The sequence below is a fragment of the Schistocerca gregaria genome, chromosome 6 (assembly GCF_023897955.1).
Source record: "Schistocerca gregaria isolate iqSchGreg1 chromosome 6, iqSchGreg1.2, whole genome shotgun sequence".
NCBI lineage: Eukaryota > Metazoa > Arthropoda > Insecta > Orthoptera > Acrididae > Schistocerca > Schistocerca gregaria.
In genome coordinates this window covers 260,182,500-260,206,239 of record NC_064925.1, presented here as the reverse complement: position 1 = coordinate 260,206,239, position 23,740 = coordinate 260,182,500, and the positions used below count along the sequence as shown (strand labels likewise).

The following is a 23,740-nucleotide window of genomic DNA, read 5'->3' as shown; positions in this document are numbered from 1 at the left end:
GGTCTTCCACAGGGATATGATCCCAGTGGCATGGGGCTGGGAGTTGGAGTGGGTGGCATGGGGCTGGGAGTTGGAGTGGTGGTTGTGGAGGTTGGATGGGTAACAGAACCCCATTTTAGATTTTAGGAATGGGATGGGAAGAATCTTGGGTGTGATGCCCCTCATTTCATCGTGTGTGATGATAAGATAATCAAAGCCCTGACTAAGGGTGCAATTCAGTTGTTCCAGTCCAAGATGGCGTTGGTTGACAAAGGGGGCACTTCTTACCAGTACTTGGGGGTGGGGGTACGACTGGGGGGGGGGGGGGGGGATCTGTCTGTAGACCAGGTTTGGGGGGACAGTGCCTGTTTGTGAAGGCCTTTGTGAGACCTTCAGCGTAGAGGGCAAGGGAGTTTTTGTAACTACAGATAAGCCATACCCAGATGGTCAAGCTGGAGGGATTTTTTGATGTGGAAGGTATGACAACTGCTTTCAAAATGCAGATACTGTTGGTGGGATTAATATGGGCAGATGGGAGGATGTAGCCATTAAAGAGTTGGAGATTAATGTCCAGGAATGTGGCACTCTGGGCTGAGAAAGACCAAGTGAAGCAGATCGGAGAGAAGGTGTTGAGGTTGTGGAGGAATGAGGATAAAGAGATATCATGAAGATATCATCAATGAACCTGAACCACACCAAGGATTTTAGGAGGCTAAAGAGTCTTCCTCTAGATCGCCCATAAACAGGTTGGCATAAGAGGGTGCCATGCATGTGCTGCATATTTGTTGGTATACCTTTCCTTCAGAGGAGAAGTAGGTGTGTGTTAGGATAAAGTTAGTGAGGCATATGAGGTAGCGGGTTTGGAGTCTGAAGGACATCAGGATAGGTAGTTCTCAACAGCAGCAAGACCATGGGCATGATGGACGTTGTTGTATAGGGAAGTGGCATCAACAGTGATGAATATGAATCCAGGAGACAATGGGGTGGGGATGATGGAGAGTTGGTGAAGGAGGTGTTAGTATCTTTGATGTGGGAGGCTAGATTTTGGGCGATTAGTTGGAGGTGTTGGTCAATGACAGCTGAAATTGTTTCAATGGAAATGTAATAACCAGCTACAATGCGGCATCCAGGATTGTTAGGTTTGTGGATTTTGGGGAGTATGTAGAAGGTGTTTGTATGGGATTTCATTGAGGTTAGGAGGAAAGTGGATTCAGGGGAGATGTTTTGGGAAGGGCCTAAAGATTTAAACAGGGCCTTGAAGTTATGGTGGACTTCTGGGATGGGTTCTGTCTTGCAGAGTTTACAGGTCGAAGAATGAGACAATTGTAGAGGCATTCTGCCAGGTTGTCACTGTGATTCATAATGACAGTTGTGGAACATTCCCCAGCAGGTAGGATGATTAGGTCAGGATCTGTTTTGAGGCTGTTTATGGCTGTCCTTTTTTCTGCTGTGTCCTTAGGAAGGAATCTGGTGGAGGGTGGTGATGCTAAGAAATTGGATGTAAAGAATTCCTGGAAAGTGACCGGGGGTTAGGTGGGAGAATCATAGTTGGATGGTGGTGTGAACTGGGAGAGGCAGGGTTCAATTTTGGGATTGGGTTGGCTTTGGTTGGAGGGATTGGTGACAAGCCTGACATGAATGGTTAAATTTGGATGTAGGGCTGAAGGAGAAGCCTTTGGCTAGGATTGAAGCTTCTGTGGGCCTGAGGATTTTGGTGGAAAGATGAACAACACTGTTCTGAGACGTTTCAGCTTTGGGTTTACTGGAGTGTTGGTAGTGAGTTTTTGGGCATATGGCTAGTTGGAAAGGTCAGCTAGGCAGGGTCTAGATGCTGTGAGTAGTTGATGAGGAGAAACACAGTGGGTAGGACACGGGTTAGACAATAGTGCCCAAAGGCAGCAGTAGGATGTCAGCTGGCTGGATAACTTACGGAGGTGATGTCTGGAATGCTCTTCACATGCTGGACTGGAGAGACAATTCCAGAGAAGTAAATTATGTAGTAGGATCTGCAAAGTAACTGTATCTTGCAGAGGGAGCAGAGGTGGTTGTGGGATACCTGTGACATGGAGATGTATTTTTGCAGTACCAGGTTTGTGAGGGACAAGGACTGGCGGAATCTGAAAAGATGAAGGTTATTGTGAATGAGGGGTGGGACCCAAACAAAGGAATTTTTATGGTTAGGCCATTCCAGGAGATTCCATGGTTTAGACAGCATGTATGGAACAGGATGTGGGACTGAGTTTTAGCCTGGGAAAAGGATACTTTTCTGAAGTGGTGCAGCAATGGCATTAAGGAGACAGGAAATTAACTAATGAAATGGGCAATGGAGGCATTAGGGGTTGTGAGGGGAGCTGGAGAACAGAAAAAGGCAGATAAAAATACACATAAGTATGCATCTACGGCCAGAATGCAACTGTTTCAGATTGAACAAAGGCAGCAATCTGGAATGTAGTAGGGAAGGGAGGAGGGGCTGTCAAGAGGCTGTGGGTAAAGAAAAAGTGAGAGGCACATGGAGCAGATAAGAGGAAGAGAATGGTGGGTGCATTGGGCAGGTCTTCCACCCAGCACTTCATACTCCAGTCCTATCCCACAAGAGCTCTGCTGCAATCATTGCATATTTTTTTATGTGGATGAACTGCCAAACTATGGCCGAGAGCAAAGTTGAGCAACCTGTGGCACAACATGCAGCTGAACATAACACACTTTATGTCAATGGCGGTTTCACAATCTGGGCTATCTGGATCCTCCCTCCTCCACCAGCTTTCCACAAAAATAATCTCAGCCTCAACCTATGGTAACACCATCCATTTAAAAGTTTCCAACGTCTCTGTCCTATCACCTCCTCCCAATTCACATCGTCTCACCCTCATTATGCACCACTCTCTGACACACCCCTGTTCTTTCCCTCTTCTCTGCTCCTCTCCTTTTCTGCTCTTTGTTCCCCCACCCTCTTGACATGGTGCCTCGTAACCTTTCTCTGCCACCATCTACTCCCTGGCTGCTCTGCCAAGCAGTGCTGACTTCTCTCCCCCATCCATATACTCTGCTATCCCTCAACTCCCCTGCCCTAATCTGGACTGCTCCTTATGTTCCACCTGACACAGCTGCATTCTGGTTGGAGTGGCCAGAGATAATGGTGGTATCTATGTGTAGTGTGCTTGCTTATATGAATGTGTGCATGTTTTCTTCTCTGAAGAAGATTTTGACCACAAGTTCAATGTATAACAGTCTTTTCGTTGAGCCTATCTACAAGTCAACACATCATCGTACGGTGAGTAGTAATCCATTCATTTCATAATATTGTTGATATTGCAATCTGGACTTTACATGGAATTGTAGAGGCTTTTTATAAGACATTAAGAAGTATTTTTACTACAAGACTTGACTTTGTTGTCCTCAGGAATAATGTGCATAATCACTAACTTACACGTAATTGGTAAGGAACATTTTGTTAATAATATGCCATGTCCAGTCAAAATATTTTATTCTCATTCTTTAGTCCAGTGCATCCACACTTGCAGTTGCATTTAATTACTGCAAATACACTTAAGTTAATACTTCCATACTAGAACTAAACTTCTAACTAACTGTTATTCCTTGACCAGTTTTTATCACTAAAATAATCAAATTTTGTGAGACTTTAAAATCTCAAACATTTCTATAGCATGTGTGTTACAAACCTCAAAAACTACCTGGAAGCCTCATAAACAATATAATAAAAATGTACATCAAGCTATATAACAGAACTGAAATAAATTGAAGATTCATTCACATTCCAAATTAGTGTGGAAAAAAAAGCAAACTCAGTTACAGGAAATATACCTACGACACTCGGACACAGATGCAGAGTGCACAGAGAATGGTACTCTCCCATCCAGGTCAGATTTTAAGCGATCATATTCCTCTCGCAGCACAGAGTGCTGTCCACGTAATGTCAATAAATCTCCTCTGCAACTGTGGTATTTCTGACAGACTTCCTCCAGGTCATGTGTCAATGATGCAACTAGACAAATCACAGGCATATATTAAAAGAGAGCACTTACAAAATCTAGAACTGGCAGTTTGTAACAAAATATGTAAAACATTAAGACTGATTAAGAGCATCAAAAGGGGCTACACAGACTGAATTTATGTTGCAGCAAGACTTAAAGAGCTGATGCTGTATTTATAACCAGTGGTTCTATCTTTTAATAGAATAGAAGAGAGGGTAAGATGTAGAGGAATATGTGTGTGCATGGAACAGAAAAGATTGCTTAGAATCTATACCCAGGAAAAACATGCTATGTACAAAAAAGAACTGAATACAAACAATGATGTGTTACAACAGTGTAAAGAGAGGATGGGAAAGTGGTGGAGACAAATCCAGTCGGTGTAAAGAAACAAACAATAAACAAAAATGTTAAGACAAAATCTATATGGTTAATTTATCTCTTGAACTGAAAGCTAAATGCTTCTAAAACAATGCTTTAAAGTTACCTTGGACTAAGATTTTTGTCAGTGACTAACTGACAGCTGCAGTTTCAGTTGTGTTACAAAATTTCTGCAACGGTTGCTCCTAAAAACACTTTTATATACCCTCCACCCTTCCTTGCAGCTTTCTTCTGTTTCTGTCAGATCTATTATTCTCTTATTCTTCAAACCAAACACATGTGAATCATGTTTCTTCCTCTTACTTTCCACAGCTGCTTGTTTCCATGTGGAGGTTTCAAGTACTTTGTACTTAATTATTCTTGATTACTCTTTTCCTATATTCTTTTGAAATTTCTCTGTCAGCTGCAGCAATTGACCTTCACTTGTGATATAATTGCCCTGATATTCTAGTTAATTTCATACAGCTATATTGTTCAACTTGATGTTACAAACTTTGTGTGTGTTGATGTACAGGGTGTGTATAAATGAATATTGGGGTTTTAGCACTTAATAATATTTATTATATTAAACTTACAGTTATAAATGATATGTCAAATGAAAGAGCAACTCAAACAGCTTTACCAAGAATCTTATAAATGTTCAATGTTAGCACCATTTGCCACCCGTCACACAACAAGTCTATAGCCGAGTTTTTCCCAAATGTTGATAAGTGTGTCTTCAGTGATTGTAGCAGCAGCTGCTTCTATCCGGTTTCTTAATTCAGAGAGGTCTGCTGGTAGCGGAGGCACACACACGATCCAATCGCATGGCATTAGGTCAGGTGAATGTGGACGTTTGGGAAGAACTCGGCTATAGACTAGATGTGTGCCGTGTGACAAATAGTGCTTACATTGAACATTTATAAGGTTCTTGGTAAAACTGCTTGAGTTGCTCTTCCATTTGACATATCATTTATAACTGTAGGTTTAATGTAACAAATATTATAAAGCGTTAAAACTCTGATATTCATTTATAAACATCCTGTATATGAAATTGGAAGTATAAGGACTTTGCAAATAGGACTTTTTATGAAAAATTTCACATTAAAAAAAAACACAGTGTTCTCACTATGAAATCTCATTCTTGACCAAATTAGTTTCAAAACACAAGTTACATGTTTCGTATTCAAAATAAAAACTGTAATTGATTAAAAATTGAATACTTATGATCTCAAGAAGGACATTTAGGAGAACACTTGTAACATGTTGAAAAGCTAGATGTGTAAATGTTTGAGATGCACTAAAATGTGCCGTACTGATGCATGCTGTGATGCGCTGTGGTGTAGTGTTTAGCATGGGCTGGCTAATGTGCTGTGGGTCACAGGTCCAATCCTGACCACAAACAGTTATCTGCTATTTAATATTTATCATTTCTAGAAGGTTCTTGAAATATACACTCCTGGAAATTGAAATAAGAACACCATGAATTCATTGTCCCAGGAAGGGGAAACTTTATTGACACATTCCTTGGGTCAGATACATCACATGATCACACTGACAGAACCACAGGCACATAGACACAGGCAACAAAGCATGCACAATGTCGGCACTAGTACAGTGTATATCCACCTTTCGCAGCAATGCAGGCTGCTATTCTCCCATGGAGACGATCGTAGAGATGCTGGATGTAGTCCTGTGGAACGGCTTGCCATGCCATTTCCACCTGGCACCTCAGTTGGACCAGCGTTCGTGCTGGACGTGCAAACCGCGTGAGACGACGCTTCATCCAGTCCCAAACATGCTCAATGGGGGACAGATCCGGAGATCTTGCTGGCCAGGGTAGTTGACTTACACCTTCTAGAGCACGTTGGGTGGCACGGGATACATGCAGACGTGCATTCACCTGTTGGAACAGCAAGTTCCCTTGCCGGTCTAGGAATGGTAGAACGATGGGTTCGATGACGGTTTGGATGTACCGTGCACTATTCAGTGTCCCCTCGACAATCACCAGAGGTGTACGGCCAGTGTAGGAGATCGCTCCCCACACCATGATGCCGGGTGTTGGCCCTGTGTGCCTCGGTTGTATGCAGTCCTGATTGTGGTGCTCACCTGCAACAGTGTCCCTAATTTGCTGGGAAGTGGCGGTACGGTCCCCTACGGCACTGCGTAGGATCCTACGGTCTTGGCGTGCATCTGTGCGTCGCTGCGGTCCGGTCCCAGGTCGACGGGCACGTGCACCTTCCGCCGACCACTGGCGACAACATCGATGTACTGTGGAGACCTCACGCCCCACGTGTTGAGCAATTCGGCAGTACGTCCACCCGGCCTCCCACATGCCCACTATACGCCCTCGCTCAAAGTCCGTCAACTGCACATACGGTTCACGTCCACGCTGTTGCGGCATGCTACCAGTGTTAAAGACTGCGATGGAGCTCCGTATGCCACGGCAAACTGGCTGACACTGACGGCGGCGGTGCACAAATGCTGCGCAGCTAGCGCCATTCGACGGCCAACACCGCGGTTCCTGGTGTGTCCGCTGTGCCGTGCGTGTGATCATTGCTTGTACAGCCCTCTCGCAGTGTCCGGAGCAAGTATGGTGGGTCTGACACACTGGTGTCAATGTGTTCTTTTTTCCATTTCCAGGAGTGTATTATTTTTACACATTCTGGAATATTTTATGTTTGCATACATACTATCATCCTGGAATATTCAATATTTGTATAAATAGCTGCACTTTCTGTCCAGGAGGTTTGTCCTGTTCTGGTTGTACAATGGTGTCAGTAATGGATGTGCTTCCAGTGCTAAATGTTGTACTTCACTGATGACCCTGCCCTTGGGTTTGGAATTATTTGTTGTTTCAATGTGACATTGTTTGGTGGAGATGCTAGGTACATTTACATTACCATGACTTTAATTAGGCAACATAAAAGACCTCGCCTACATGGGCAGGAACTAGAATACAAGCAGTACACCATTTCCAAGATCTGTATAGTCAGGAGACATATGGATTCCAAAACAGCAGTAAGTTAACTACAAATGGGGCATCCATCAATGTTTTCTGGAGTTGCTGGTCAGGATCAATGAAATGGCTGAAAGGATTCAATCAAGTCACTGAATAAATCAGGTGGGATGACATAATGTGTTTGTCAAATGTGTATTTTGACTTGGACAGCACAGCCCATCAGTGTTTCGAGAACAACAAAGAGAAGCTCAATGGCTGGAACAAATTTCTAGGCCAAACTGAAGAAAATGTTACATGACAATCAGCAGGAGATCTGCTTAGTGGAAGAACAATTGAAGAACAGGGTCCAATGTCATGCGAGAACAACACAATTGCACATATAGAACATTTTGGCCCTATACTACATTGTGAATCCAGTTACGACAGAAGCTGATAAAATCTAAAATGTGATTAAAGGAGTTGCAGAAGACATTTACCAAGTTGTTCTGGTAAAGGATGTCACAAGAGAGGAATCCATCAAAGGGTGCCAGCAAACTGAGGAAATGCTACAGAAAATAATCGGCCAAAAAAGTATGACCGACTGCCCAATGTGCTTTCTCCAGCAGATGTAGACGACCACTGTCAACTCATATTTCAGATAGAGAAGAGATATAGCAGTGTACGGCACCCAGAAATGTGGGACCAAGTAGACATGAGATAGTAGCCATAAATGTTGACCTGATATATCAGGGAGTAATACAGAATGTCAAAGAAGAGGTGCATCGATCTTTAGCACCAATCTCTGCCACCAGCGAAATGCGCCAATTAGAATGCAATTGGCCAAGTAAGACTTATGCTGCAGCCATCAAATGACAACCCAGCACCTGGCAAACACAGGTATAACCAATTACTACACAAGTAAAATGACTCGTAGAAGAACATATATTTGGAGGACAGAGGACAAGATGTCCTTGTGTTTCCACTATGGGCACCCTGGGCATGTCATACGCTACTGTAAAGAAGGAAGGCAAGTTTTCCACAACTTCTACACCGCCAGATGTTAACCATCATAATTATATCCATGCCAATCAACTGTATACAATTGCAGTTGACCCACAGGACGAACCCCATAACTGTACCCTGGACGAGGTTGCTACCCAGTATGCTGTAGATATTCCCCATCGCTGTATGGAGGTACAAGCCACCTGCCCAGCCACCAACTTCAGAAAAACTAAGCAAGGCCACCATCTATGGAGTTGAGGCCACACCACAGATGCAAATCCTTCATGAACGACAATCACCACATCAGAAAATCTCACTGATGGCATCACTGACTGCCAACTTGTCCGGGTTCTAGTTGACTCAGGGGCTTCTTTTTCTCTAATGTTGAATACTTATCATTACTGGCTAAAAAAGGCTGTTTCATGATACAAAAATGACCATGCTGAAAGTCACGAATGGGAAATATTTTGGCCAACAGGAGCACATATTGCAAGATTAACTGTCAATGACAGAACACAGTCTTTCAGATTTAAATAATGGAAAATCCAGGATGGAATAATGACAACATTATGAAAAGGATAGATTGCTACTCATTATATAGCAGAGATGCTGAATCACAGATAGGCACAACAAAAAGACTGTTAAACAACTAAGCTTTCAGCCAAAAGGCTTTTTTCCACATTTCAAAAACACACACACACACACACACACACACACACACACACACAAAAATGCAACTCACACTCACATGACCACTGTCTCTGGCTGGCCTCAGCAGTCAGACACAGTGATCCTGTGTGTGTGTGTGTGTGTGTGTGTGTGTGTGTGTGTGTGTGTGTGTGTGTGTAATTCAGAAGAATACCTTTTGGCTGAAAGTTTACTTGTCCAACAGTTTTTCTGTTGTGCCTATCTGCGACTCAGCATACGGTGAGTGCTTTTTATAATATTGTCATTAGTCCTTTGAATTTGTTATTTTAACAAAATGTAGTTATAATATTATTATTCTAGAATGGTACTTCTTGCAGGCTCAAAAGTAGTTATAGACTGTGGAAGATCAGAGCTCCAGAGTGAAAAAGCTATCCTAATGAGCTCACATAACAAAAACTGCTCTGGGCAGTTGTTTGCTGTTGAATATACTATCCTGCCATCATCAATGAGACAAGTTACAGTCATAAATCAAAATGCTCAATTAAACTGTGAAGTTTTTGTCAACCGTGAAAATCTATTCATGGTCACAAAAGAAATCTACACACTAGTGACAATCATAAGCGTCATAGGTGGTCAAGGGCTTAGTATCATTGACTGGGAGACACTGCTACAACTACCAGACAATGCAGAGGAGGAAGCTACCACCGAACTGCCAATAGGATCTGGTCTGACCATGAAACAATGTTGCTGAGTCAAATCCATTCTGCATCAGTTTCCTGATGCTTTCACGTTGGGGTTGGAGAAAAAAAGACTACACGGCTTGGTAAAACACCATATTAACACGGGAGATAATCCACCAATTAGCCAATGTTGCTGGCTGAATGACGGATAATCTGGGAGGAATTGGATAAGATGCTGTGAGATGACATCATTAAACCTTCAAATAGTCCTTGGCCCTCTCATGTGGTCCAGATGAAGAAGTATATTGCACTGCTGTGTCAACTACAGATGACTGAACAAAATTATGAAAAAAGGTGTCCATCCACTGTTGTGCATTGATGACCCCCTAAACTGCTTCAAAGGAGGAAAGTATTTCTCAACAATGGGCATGCAGGAGGCTACTGGCAAGTGCATCGATCTGCCTTTGTAACTCTTGGTATCCTCTATTAGTTTAAAGTTATGTTGTATGGACTGTGTAATGTTCCAGTCACCTTTCAAATTTCTGCTTTGATTTTTAAAAGGATGATGTATGTTTGCTGTCTCGCTGATACTGTTATTTTTTAAAGACGCTTGAAGACCATCTAAGTCACCTGACAATCATGTTGAAATGTCTTCAGTCAGCAAACCTCTGCTTCATTTCTGGAACATTTGATGTTTAAATGACTGCATTCTCCACCCAGGAGGCCAGTTTTGTACTTGCTGTACATTGGTGTCAGCAATACACATGCTTCTAGTGTTAAAAGTAGTACTTCACTGATGATCCCACCTTCATATCTGGACTTGATTGTGGTTTCAGTGGGATGGTATTATGCAAAATTAATATTAACTGAACAAAAATGTATACTGTAAATTACATCATAAGATAAACTGGCAGCTGTGTGGCAATTGAGTAGCAAAGCAGTTGCAGTTTATTTGAAAGACAATTATAATGAATTATTTTGTGACAAAAGTTGTGTTGTTAAAACTGTACATTATGTGTTATAATTAACAACAAAAGAAAAAATGCATTTATCATAACAATTAATATTTTTTGGAGAAGAATTCTTGTTTGAGTATTTCAGTAATAAAAAAAAAAATCCTGCTAATAGATCTGAAGCAATGCCAACATCCCCAGTCAAAACCAAGATAAGTAATATTATTTTTCTGGTCCAATCTCAGACAAATTTGGTTAGGTCTTTTTTGTTTTAGTTCATTTTCTTAGGAACTCTCCTTTTCATTTACAAACTTCAATAAACTTTCTCAACAAATGAGCCTAATCAGCTACTTAAGTCAGTGGAAGATGTAATGATCACAATACTTCATTATTGATGATGACGTGTTTCTATGTGAATGTCTTATTTCAATGGTTGTATACCTCTAATTTTGTTCCTTTTGAGATACTGAGGCTTGAACATAACTGAGTGGTGAAAATAGAAAGAAATGGTTATTCCTTGTAACAAGCAATGGTCTGCAATATTTCAGTCACAGAATAGTTATCACTCAATTATGTTTAAGCCTCAGTATCTTGAAATAAACAAAACTGGAAGGCTATCGCTACTGAAATAAAGCCTTCATATATGTATCAGCCTTGTGAACAATCAGAGGACAAATATGTAAAAATAGCTAGAACTTTGTGCAAAGCCAAATCCAAAATCATCATTAATACAAAAATGCATGCAGTGAAGAGTTTTGATGCTGACAACATGGCACCAATCTAAGAATGGAAATTATTAATCAACAATTGTTGACTTGCTGGTTTCACTTATATACAGAAACTGGACAGAACTTTCAAACATTATGTGACAACAGCTACCAATCAATTAGTCTAAACATCTATCTTCCTACAGCCTTGCAGGAGAGACTAAAAATCTCAGCAGCTTTGGCACAATGACAATGAGAATTACTGAAAATCCACAAGGGAAAAACTTTGACAATATTTGCCCTTAGCTTAAATATTAAAATTATATACTGACAGCAACTGTTCATACATTAAAGCAGCAGTGCAATATACTAATCAAAAGAGGTAGTTACAGCTTGGGCTGAAAAACACAATGCTTTGCTTGGATCTTGTTTGACTGTTTGCAAAAATCCCACAGGAAGGTTCTATGTAATTGCTTAATGCTATCTCCCCTTATAATCTCAGTGAGTTTTTTCCATTTCTGTTCCACAATTAGGTACTTCATATGGAACATGAAGTTCGATGTGTATGAAGAGGACTGATCACAGAAAGCTCCAGTTTAAAGATTGTCACTTTTTGTGCAACCTATCAAGTACTAACAGTCTAGGAGACGGATACTGGCAGAAGTAAAGCTTTGAGTACCGGACGTGTGTGGTGCTTCAGTAGCTCAGTTGGTAGAGCACTTGCCCGCGAAAGGCAAAGGTCCCGAGTTCGAGTCTCGGTCGGGCACACAGTTTTAATCTGCCAGGAAGTTTTTACTAACAGTCTATTTGTTATCCACAAGTGTGGTGCAAGTGTTTGATACTACGTCTGTATCAAAATCTGGTGAATAACAACTTAGTGAGTTTCTTTAGCACCTTTACATTATCTACCCCAGCATTTTCCTCACATTGGAGTCTGGGACAGATTATCAGGTCGATTCATTTGAAATCCTACTTAACAGAGATTGAGAATACCTGGATCACACTATAAACATAACAAAAATAGAGATGGAACATAAAAAAATGTGAATCAGTTTCATAACTCAAGTAAATATATATATGTGAGCCTAAAAATGTTGAACTCAATATGCAAACCCAAGGTATTAACTCACAGCAATTAAATGCTCTGTGACAGGGCCGGCCATGTCATGCCAAACTTCACATGTGCAGTGTGTGCGGGACACAGCCTGTGGCCTGTCACTTTCTGGTGCAGCATTTTGTGGCCAGCACAACTCTCCGAGTTTGGTAGAATCATGGTGTCAGCGCTTTTTACCCTTCGCTATTTGTTCTTGGTATGAAGGACATTCACAGGTCCAGTGGCTGTTTGTACAAAATGAGACAGTCTAGCAATCTATCATCACAGTCCTTTAAAATAAATGGTAATGACAGATGAGAGGGATGAGAATTTTCAATTCGCGTAAGCGATGGGTACTGCTTATCTCCTAGGAAACGACATTATAGTACCATGCAGAAAGAATTTAAATTTTTAGATGACAATGAAAGAGTAAAAAATTACAGTGATCAACAAACAGGACTCATTATTCTGGGCATCAAGAAGCACTTTTTCCTAAATTTGCAGGCATGGAGAACTTGAGGAAATTGGTGGTATGAATAATAAAATTTCTGGATTTGCTCTTATTACTCCATTTCCAGTTGAACAGTTTTCAGGTGGTGGTGGTGGTGGTTGTTGTTGGGATGTTTAAGGGGGACTAAACAGCGAAGGTCATTAGTCCCCCATTCCAAAAACAGGGAGACGAAAAGTTGTGGAGCAGGTAAAACCCCAAGGGGAAGGAGTCTTCCCCCCCCCCCCCCCCCCCCCACAAATGCGGCAACGAACACCATCCGACTACACACTAAAATCTGCAACCAATTATGAGAGACTCGAGGACAAGAGACACAGAAATGGAAAGGTGCATGACCTCCCTAAATGGAACCATAAAAAGGACTACCACGGATAAAATTCAAAACGTCGTCAGCCATGGAGGCATCGTCGCATAAAACCAAAGGCAGAGTGCCCGGGAGATTAAAAGACTGCCGGAGGGTGCGCAGTCGGGGACACTCCAACAAAATGTGGGTGACCGTCAGCCGGGATCCACACCGACACAGGGGGGGGATCCTCCTGACATAAAAGATGGCCGTGCGTCAGGTAGGTATGGCCGATGCGGAGCCGACACAGCACGACAGAGTCCCTGCGAGAAGCTCACAGGGAGGACCGCCAAACATCGGTCGTCTCCTTAACAGCCCGCAGTTTATTCGAGGATGTCAGGCCATGCCACTCATCATTCCACATCCCAAGCACCTTACGGCGCAACACCAACTGCAGATCACGAGCTGGGAGGCCGATCTCCAAAGCTGGGGCGCCGATCGCCCCTTTGGCCAGCCTGCGACACATTCGTTCCCCGGGATGCCAACTTGACCTGGCGTCCAAACAAACATCACTGAACGACCAGAGCAGGTAATGGCAGAAACAGACTCCTGAATAAATGATACCAGAGGAGAAGAGGTATAGCAGCGATCGATAGCCTGGAGGCTGCTCAGGGAGTCACTGCAGATGACGATGGACGTACCTGAGCAGGAACGCATATGCTCAAGAGTGCACAATATGGCCACCAACTCTGCAGCAAAAATACTGCAGCCAGCCGGCAAGGAGCACTGTTCAACATGGGCAGCGTGAGCAAAAGTGTAGGCAGTATGACCATCAACCAGGGAACCATCAGTGTAGACAGTCTCACAGCACGAAAATGAGGCGAGGAGTGCAAGAAAACGGCGACGGAGGGCCACAGGGGGAACCGAGTCCTTAGGTCCCCGTGCCAAGTCCAGACGGACGGACGGATGGGGCATACACCAGGGAGGCGCAGGTGCACAGGCTCGGAAGGGAGGCAGAAGAGGGAATGACCCCAGTTCCGACAGCAGGGACTGGACGCGGACAGCAGTGGAAAGCCCAGACCTAGGTCGCCATTCAGGCAGATGGAGGACCATGGCAGGGAAAAGCAGGTGATGATTGGGATGGCCCGGCGAGCAATGCACGTGGACAGCATAGTCGGCGAGCAGGCTATGGCGGCGAATCCGCAGAAAGCGCCAGTTGCAAGCCGAACCCCACAGTGGTGTAGGGGGTCCAACAACATGGGACTGAGGGTGATGCAGACCCATAGGCCATGCTCCCATAATCAAGCCTGGACTGTACAAGGGCTCTGTACAATCTCAACAGCGTGCATCGATCTGCACCCCAAGAAGTGTGGCTCAGGCAGCGGAGGGCATTGAGGTGCCGCCAGCACGTTTGCTTCAGCTGAGTAATATGAGGAACCCATGTGAGCCGGGCATCAAAGACGAGTCCTAAGAAGCGGCTAGTGTCCACCACTTCAAGTAGGTGGCCGTCGAGGTAAAGTTCAGGATGAGGGTGGACCGTCCGACGCCTGAACAGTTTTCAGTGGAAATGAATGGAGACTTCATATATTACTGCAAAGTGTGTTGAGCAAGTCAATGGGCATGATTTTTCAATTTAAATCTTGCTATTGTTGTGTTTATGAAGGAAAACAGAGTGTAGGAATGAAAATTAGAACATCTAGAATGAATTGCAGACTTCGCATTTTAAGTGGACTTGACTGCACACCACACTGCCCACAGTATGACACTGCAAGATAACTTCTTTCTGATATATCATGGAGGTGCTTTTAAAAAGAGAATCTTTCGAGACCATTTGCCATTTCAGTTGAAAGCACCTCTGTGCATGTGCAGATGTAACTAACTGACCTGCAAGATAATTCCTGTTTTAATTAAAAATCTTTTTATGTTAAAACTGTCCAGAACATCCACATCGCTTTTCTCAGACAGGTTTTCCAAGTCTCTGAGGTTACGAAAGTGCTACAATATTTCGACTGAAATATTTGTGAGAAATACATTTTTTAAATTATAAAACTAAATAAGTCAAAATTACGTGAAAACGTGTGTCGAAATGCTGTGAAATTTTGTCTGTCTGTATGCCGAGAGTTTGTACCAGACAAAAATTATGTCTTCAGCATGTCAAAAATAGCTAATTAGATTGAAAACTTGTTTTGTTTATGTTCTACGTTGTGGAGAGGAGGAGGAGAAGGAGATTAGTGTTTACCATCCTGTCGACAATGAGGTCAGCAGAGACGAAGCACAAGCTCGGATTAAGGAAGGGTGGGGAAAGAAATCGGCCATGTCCTTCCAAGGGAACCATCCCAGCATTTGCCGGAAGTGATTTAGGGATGCTGTGGAGAAATGTGAAATATAAAACCAAGTCACAGACAGTGTGTCTGTACTGCCGTTTAAATACAACGTGTTTACTGTTCTCCCCTCTTCCCCTCCATGCGCTCAGATAGTGCGGTGTGGTGGTGGAAGAAATGTGAAGCAAGTCTGAGTGCTTTGATACTTGGGCCTGAGCACAGCCCACGAACTGAAATCTTCGACACCCCTGTTCTATGTCAAGTTTTAAAAACTCTCAGAAAGTTCTGGCCATATGAAAAGTAAAAAGTGCAGTTGTATTGAGCAAGACTTTTCAAGGGTAATGAAAAGAAATAATGGATTTTTTTTTGGGAATGAAATGCAAAATATATCAACAAACTGATGAAGAGAAGTGTCGAGGTGGGGGGGACTATAGCATCGGTAGTGTACTTAATTCCACATACTTGTAAAAAATTGGATGCCGTCATGACAACAATTACGAAACACACAAGACAATCCACACAATACAATAAGTGGTGGTGGTGGTGGTTGTTGGGATGTTTAAGGGGGACTAAACAGCTAAGGTCATCAGTCCCCCACAATAAGTGGAATTCTGCAGTAGCCACACATATATTAACTGATCTTCATGTCATGCCTTTCACTAACACTCCAATTCTACGTACTGTTGACAATTAAAAATTTTATTTACTCATTATTATTTCTGAACATAACAGCTGCCTTAATAAAAAGTATGATAGTAAGAAAATAAAATACACTCAAATGCCGTGGCTACATTAAAAAAACTAAATGTAATGGCAAAAAAGACTATGAAGAGACATGTACATCAACAAAAATCTGTCCAAGATGACAGCATCACTGTGCCATGTGAAATCACAACTATAGCATCTGGTCTTTCATGATGCTGGTCACTGGCACACACAACATTATGGGATCCTTGTGAGACATACTGGGCCAAAATCTGGAAAACTATTCCATGGATAAAAGAGTATTACCCATTACTCATGGAAGAGAAAAAGAATAATGAATCAATACCCATGAATTTACCTGTCTGAGGGTGAAAATCCTCTGGAAGATACACTTCATAATCAGGCTGTGACCTACCTGAGAATAGTAGAGCCACATGTCTTTAAGGCCATCCATTGCAAGCAGCTAATCTTAAAGTTTGAAGGGCACAATCCAATTCCGGGGGTTATAATGCATTAATTAGCACTGAGATGAGTTGCATATTAAACATCACATACACAAAACGGAAATATGTCCCATAATGATCCATGGAAATATGGTGATAATAAAGATGAAGAAAGGAGCAGTAAAAGAACAACAAAACATGAAATAATATAATAAACAGAAAATCCCCTGCTGCAACAGCTGCTAACATCCAGTACAAATTAAGAGCAACACCTGTGAAATTATTTGCTTTAGAAAAGTGTAACACCTTTCTGTTGATATGTAGTATGGATCTCTTGTAGCTTCTGTTTAAGTACATCAAGCTGTCCTGTCAGCAACTCATTCTGCTCTTGTACAAGAGCACTATCTTGCTGGAGGATTTTTGCCTCTGCTGCAGCAGTATTCATCTATAAAGATAAAACCAAAGTAGGTTAATTTCAACTAAAATAAAATGAATCTACAATGGGACAATATCATTATGTTATGTGTAGGTGCCTATTTAAAGATGAGAAATCAAATTTGTTTTACTAGCAGCTATCAAGAATTGTTTGTGAAACCAATCATGAAGTCAACACGATTCCTGAGGACAAGTATAGTGCACACAAGTTGTCCATTGTGAAATGTGACCTACAGTTTAGGATTTGTAGAAAGTACCTTCAGTTTTATTGTTGTCTGTCACAAAATAATGGAAAAAAAGGCAGAAGTAATAATGAAACAATTAGCTTAAACTATAATCCAGCTGAAGGTAGAAACTTATTTTATCTTTTATATGCACATTTACTTTATCTGGCAAAGTCACAATCATCTGGCCATATTCTACACCTAAGCAGGCACATTTAGTGATTATCTTTAGGTACAGTTAAGATAAGTGTGCATAGAAAATGAGTTACACTAATAATAATGAAAACAGTGACAATGATTAATTTATCACACTGTTAATATGCCTGACATTTTTCTAACAGAGCTACTATAAAATGTCCGGGCTATTGACACTGTTGCAAGTAGATTTTGTATAATACAGTTTTTTTATCACATATGAGTGGTGCTACACTAATAAAAGACATGACTGGAGCAGATGTTCACTCATCCAGGAATGAGGAAGAAATAATAGGTAAAGTTAGCAGAAGAGGTAATAAAGAAAGAAGCAGAAAGAGAGGATAGGGAAAAGCTGGGACAATGTTGCATTTTTATTACTGAACAAAGAAGTCCCTAACTTATGCACAGCACCTAATCCGTACATATTATGAAAATGTATGTATGTATGTATGTATGTATGTATGTATGTATGTAGACTGTGTGATCACAAGTGTCCAGACACCTGGCTGAAAATGACTTACAAGTTCATGGCGACCTCCATCGGTAATGCTGGAATTCAATATGGTGTTGGTCCACCCTTAGTCTTGATGACAACTTCCACTGCACAGGTATATATTCAATCAGGTGGGCATATGTTCAATCAGGTGCGAGAAGGTTTCTTGGGGAATAGCTGCGTATTCTTCACAGAGTGCTTCACTGAGGAGAGGTATCGATGTCGGTTGGTGAGGCCTGGCATGAAGTAGGCATTCCAAAAGATCCCAAAGGTGTTCTATAGGATTCATGCCAGGACTCTGTGCAAGCCATTCCATTACAGAGATGTTATTGTCGTGTAACCACTCCGCCAGAGGCCATGCATTATGAACAGGTGCTAGATTGTGTTGAAGGATGCAATCGCCATCTCCAAATTGCTCTTCAACAGTGGGAAGTAAGAAGGTGCTTAAAACATCAATGTAAGCTCTAGCTGTGATAGTGCCATGCAAACCAACGAGGGTGCAAGCCCCCTCCATGAAAAACACGACCACACCATAACACCACCGCTTCTGAATTTTACTGTTGGCACTACAGACGCTGGCGTCTGCCATACCCACACCCTGCCATCAGATTGTCACATTGTGTACTGTGATTTGTCACTCCACACAACATTTTTTCACTGTTCAATCATCCAATGTTTATGCTCCTTACACCAAGCAAGGGGTCATTTACCGACGTGATGTGTGGCTTATGTGTAGCCGCTCAATCATGAAATCCAAGTTTTCTCACCTCTCGCCTAACTGTCTAGTACTTGAAGTGGATCCTGATGCAGTTTGGAATTCCTGTGTGATGGTCATAGACGTCTGCCTGTTACATATTAGGACCCTCTTCAACTGTTGGTGGTCTCTGTCAGTCAACAGATGAGGTCCGTCTGTTCGCATTTGTGCTGTACATGTCCCTTCACGTTCCCACTTCACTATCACATTGGAAACAGTGGACCTAGGGATGTTTAGGAGTGTGGAAATCTCATGTATAGGCGTATGACACAAGTGACACCTAATCACCTGAGCGCGTTTGAAGTCCGTGAGCTCTGCAGAGCACCCCATTCTGCTCTCTCATGATGTCTAATGACTACTGAGGTCGTTCATATGCAGTACCTGGCAGCATAATGCACATAATATGAATTTCTTTTTTTTTGGGGGGGGAGGGGTGTCCAGATACTTTTGATCACAGAATGTATGTATGTATGTGTGGGTGTATGTCCCAAATTTCCTAAACCATTGGACCCATTTTAACCAAACTTGGTACACATATCCCATACCATCAGGCAATAATGCTGTGGGGCAAAGAACCACCCACCTGTCATAGTTCAGGAGATATTAAGTCATAAACAGTGATATGTGTGAAAAACTGCCGCATCGTGTATGGTGTTTAAATTTATTACTTCTTTGCTGCTAACTCTATTTGCAGACATTCCACACAACAGTATCATGTATGCCGCTGAATGTACCTACATGAATATATAATTGTACGACACATAGTTCAAGAGATATGATACCATAAACACTGAGATGCACGAAAAAAATGCAGCATCATGTATTAGGTTGTAATACATTTGTTCTTTACTACTAAGATACTCCTTCGGTTGAGTCAACTTAAGGAAATCCCCGACACCTGGAAGTGCTTTCAACAGCTTTCAACTGTTAAGCAAAAAATGGCTGTAAGCAAAAACAGTAACTGTTTATACAGCTGCAAAGAGGCATTGCCATAGAGAGATTTAAAAAATTGTGTTGTAGACAAGTGAAGCAGCTGCACCCAGTGTATACAAACTGCCCAGGGTACTGTACTTATACATCTGTACATTATGCATATTTCTTTATACGATTGTTTCATTATTTCAAAGGCATTTTCACAAATACATAAAAATGAAATTTTTTAACACTCAAAACACAATTATTTTTTTGTTTCTGTTTCTAACAGAAAACTCACAAAGTAAACACCTGTGCATTGCCGGATTTGTCAGCTAGTACTGTTATAAAACATGCCATTAGCAAAAAAGCCATTAACGACTGATGGGCATTTCTACTTTAGTCCCCAGTTTATCTATTGCTGAATGTCAGTCTTTTTTTTTCTTTCCAACATGCTGTGACAGCTGTGTTCCTGTTACAACTGAATTAGCATGATTTCGAAGAACTTATAAATCACATGAAATTTTTTATCATTATTTGGTGGAGTGTGCAATGCTTAATTTGCACAGTACCCTATAACATTGTGTCATTATACATGAGGGCAGATAGTGAGTTTTTTGGTGGTGGATCACCAAACATCTGTTTTAAACCTCCAATAGACATTACTGGCTTTTATCATATATCATTATCTGTTTGTTATTAGTGGCACTCTGATAATGCAAAAACTGGACTTTCATTGGAATGATTGCTTAAAATAGCTTGCACTACTCCAAGGACCATTCTGTAGTCTCTGTTGGTTTTGTGTGAAGAGTGCCTTAATAATAAATGAAAAAAAAAAACCCACTCTATTTCATTTTTTAGCGATTATCTAATTCATCATAAGGCTACATCATTATAACAACTAGAGAAGGAAAGTTGCTACTCACCATGTAGCGGAGATGCTGAGCCACGATAGGCACAACAAAAAGATTCTCACAATTATAGCTTTGGGCCATTAAAGCCTTTGTCAGCAGTAGACACATGCACGCGCACGTGCACGTTTGTCTACTGCTGACAAAGGCTTTAATGACCGCAAAACGCGCACACGCACATGCATGCACACGCACACGCAACTAGCACACACATCTGCAGTCTCAGAGAGCTTATACCACACTGCTGACAAAGGCTTTCATGGCTGAAAGCTATCACTGTGTGAATCTTTTTGTTGTGCCTATTGCGATTCAGCATCTCTGCTACATGGTGAGTAAGAACTTTCCTTCTCTGGTATTGTTACATTCCATCCTGGATTTTCCATTGTTTGATTCATAATGAAAACTGTTATACTTACAGGATATTATATTCTACAGATCAGTGTGTGGGATCTGAAGTAGCCCGATTATGCCTAGGGGCATACAAATAAAATGAAGTATTCATAATGGCACAATGAAAATTAGGTTTCTTAATGACAGTAACAGCAATAAAAAATACAGCAATTAACACTACATACACTTATTAATCATATTTAATTTGTTGGTAATGATTCTGAGTCCACCCTACCATGAAGCAGCCATTTGGATTACTTTATGGCAGTGATTGCCAAATTGCCAAACACAAGCTACTAGTAGCTCGTGGGGACATTTTTGGTAGATTGCAGTGACATTCGGGCTGGCTAATCTGGATAGTTCCACTGAGCTCAGACCGCACTCAGCAACAACTTCTTGTTTCTCCCAAGTAACTGCCACTGTCAGTCAAGAATACTACATTGTCAACCTCATAATTGATTGTATACACATGAGATTGTGCACATTATATTTTTTGTGTGTGTACCAGACATCTGCTAAAGTGAATAGTTTGATTTACACATTGATACAAAAGCTAGGTTTTTTCTAATCATGGCATTTCACCAAAACGCAAAAAACTTGATGGGAAACTGATAACTTCTTTACCCATATAAGGGATACAAATAATATGTGCATTTACTGTGCTATGTAAGTCTATCATTAGGGGAGAAAGGGAACGTCCAATGTCACTTCAAAGCCATTCACACAGGGACTGAAAATGATTTCACAACTGAATTCTACACCAAGAAAAGACAAAGTAAGGCTGCTAAAATCTAAGCTTAATTCATAACAATCAACTTTTTTTAAAAGCATTAGACAAGAATAAAGCAGTAACTGAGGGGTCATTCTGAGTTTCAAACATTATTGCACAAAATACGAAACCATACAAAGACAGTGAATTAATCAAATCTGCATTTTTGGACGTTGCAATTCAAAAGATTAGTTAAAATCCATTTCATATTTACTAGAAGTGTAACTTTATAGACAGTAAACAAATTTTCTGAAGTTCTTATTTTTTTCCTAGTTTCTTTTGGCACCTACCACTAGGATTTGAAAACTGTACTGTAGCGTAGAAGTTTCATAAATTTAGTGACCACCGCTGTAAGGGATGGCTACACAAATCTTTCAATCCAAAATTTTCCGAGATTCTCATGAATGGAGGATATATTCTAGACAGTGTACCTGCCTAAGCTGTTCAGAGCAGCTGGTGTTGCATGGAAGAATCCACATGGTTTGGGTATTGAAGCAGCTGTTGGAAGTCACTGGTGTTGCTGTGTGCAGCATGCTCAACAATGAGTTAGCACCAGTTGGGTGGTGACTGTTCATGAGGACAGACACCTGGTTAGTCGCCACAGAACACAAAAAAACACAGCTTGTATGTAAGATAGTTGCCTTCAAATAATTGCCTATCTGTTACTGAATGAGAATCATTTGTGACCAGATTACAGTAGTAGTTTATGTGTGTGTGGCAGGTTCTGAAGTGCCCACAGGAGAATGACCAACAAGGTGCATGGCTGAAAGTAATGGTGGCATTGGTATCGACCACAATATTGTATAGATTGGATGGATGAAGGAATAACTCTTGGAAAGTTGAGGACAGAGTTTTGCATAAGCTTTCTCTAATTTCAAGGCAAGATGAGAGTAAGTGAAAGTCCTGGTGAGAAGTGGGATTGTGTTTTCTGTGGCTTGGCTGATATTGGGTGCTATGGGAAGTATTGGGTGGTGCCTATTTCACAGTGGTGTGCGATTTGCTGTTGTGAGAAAACATGGTGTGGATGATTTGTTTCTGCAGTAGGTGGATAGGATACTGTCTCACTGTAAAGGATGAAGGATTAGCATCTGATCTACTGTTGACTGTGAGATTATTAGAGAGGAACACAAGCTCAGGTAGGACAGGTAAGGAAAATGGGGTGGAGGTTGGGGGGAAGTCAGATGGGTTAACAGAAGGTTCAATGTGTAGTTTAGGCTGCCTGTGATTGGTAACTGAATGGCGAGAAAAAGTTTCAACAGAGTGGAACACATTATCAAACATGGATTTGGGGTCAAAGGTGGAGCGTTTTTTTGAGGACTGGTGAGACTTATGCAGTGATAAGGATTTTAGATGATAGGTCAACGATAAATCTGGGAATTCTGAATGTGTTCATGAGTACTGGTTTTTCGCTGAGTGAAGACATTATGAGGGGGACTGAGCAGGTCAGTAAGACAGGGCCTGGGAACAATGAAGGTTGGCTGGGTTGTGGGGGTTAAAGGGACCAGACTGCTACAGTCATCGGTCCCTTTTTCCAAATACTAAAAACACTCACAGAGGATAAAAACGATCAACAGACGATAAGACAGATGACACAGAACAAGAGAAACGTAGACAAAGACCAGACAAGACGAACTAAAATCACACAGAGTGTGACGGTGGTTGGCCGACCATACAAACAAAAGGGGAAAAGCCAACCACCGAGAAACACATGAAAAAAAAAAAAAAATCAGACAAATCGTAGGCCATAGGCCAGAATCAACACAAAAACACACACTTACATTAAGCGATAAAATCCCCCTGCCCAAATAAAACGCAGAACTATGTCCGCTATGGAAGAGTCGTCAGATAAAAGCGCAGAGAGCGTATCAGGCAGTGCAAGAGTCTGCCTGAGCACAGTTAAAAGGGTGCACTCCAACAGAATATGGACCACCGTCAAGGACGCCCCACAACGACAAAGAGGGGGATCCTCACGACACAGTAAATAACTGTGCGTGAGTCGGGTGTGGCCAATGCGGAGCCGACAAAGGACGACTGATTCCCTGCGG

At 41.7% G+C, this 23,740-nt stretch overlaps 1 protein-coding gene across 1 annotated transcript in view; it reads right to left on the bottom strand.

Annotated features, from left to right (window-relative positions):
- Positions 1-23,740, bottom strand: part of LOC126279003 (centrosomal protein of 89 kDa-like) — a 98,048-nt gene that overhangs the window by 22,775 nt on the left and 51,533 nt on the right. The window contains exons 6-7 of the mRNA XM_049979331.1: positions 16,919-17,057; positions 3,802-3,982 (exon numbers count right to left, since the gene is read on the bottom strand). Of these exons, the coding sequence (XP_049835288.1) occupies positions 3,802-3,982; positions 16,919-17,057 (320 nt within the window). The remainder of the gene's footprint in view (positions 1-3,801; positions 3,983-16,918; positions 17,058-23,740) is intronic.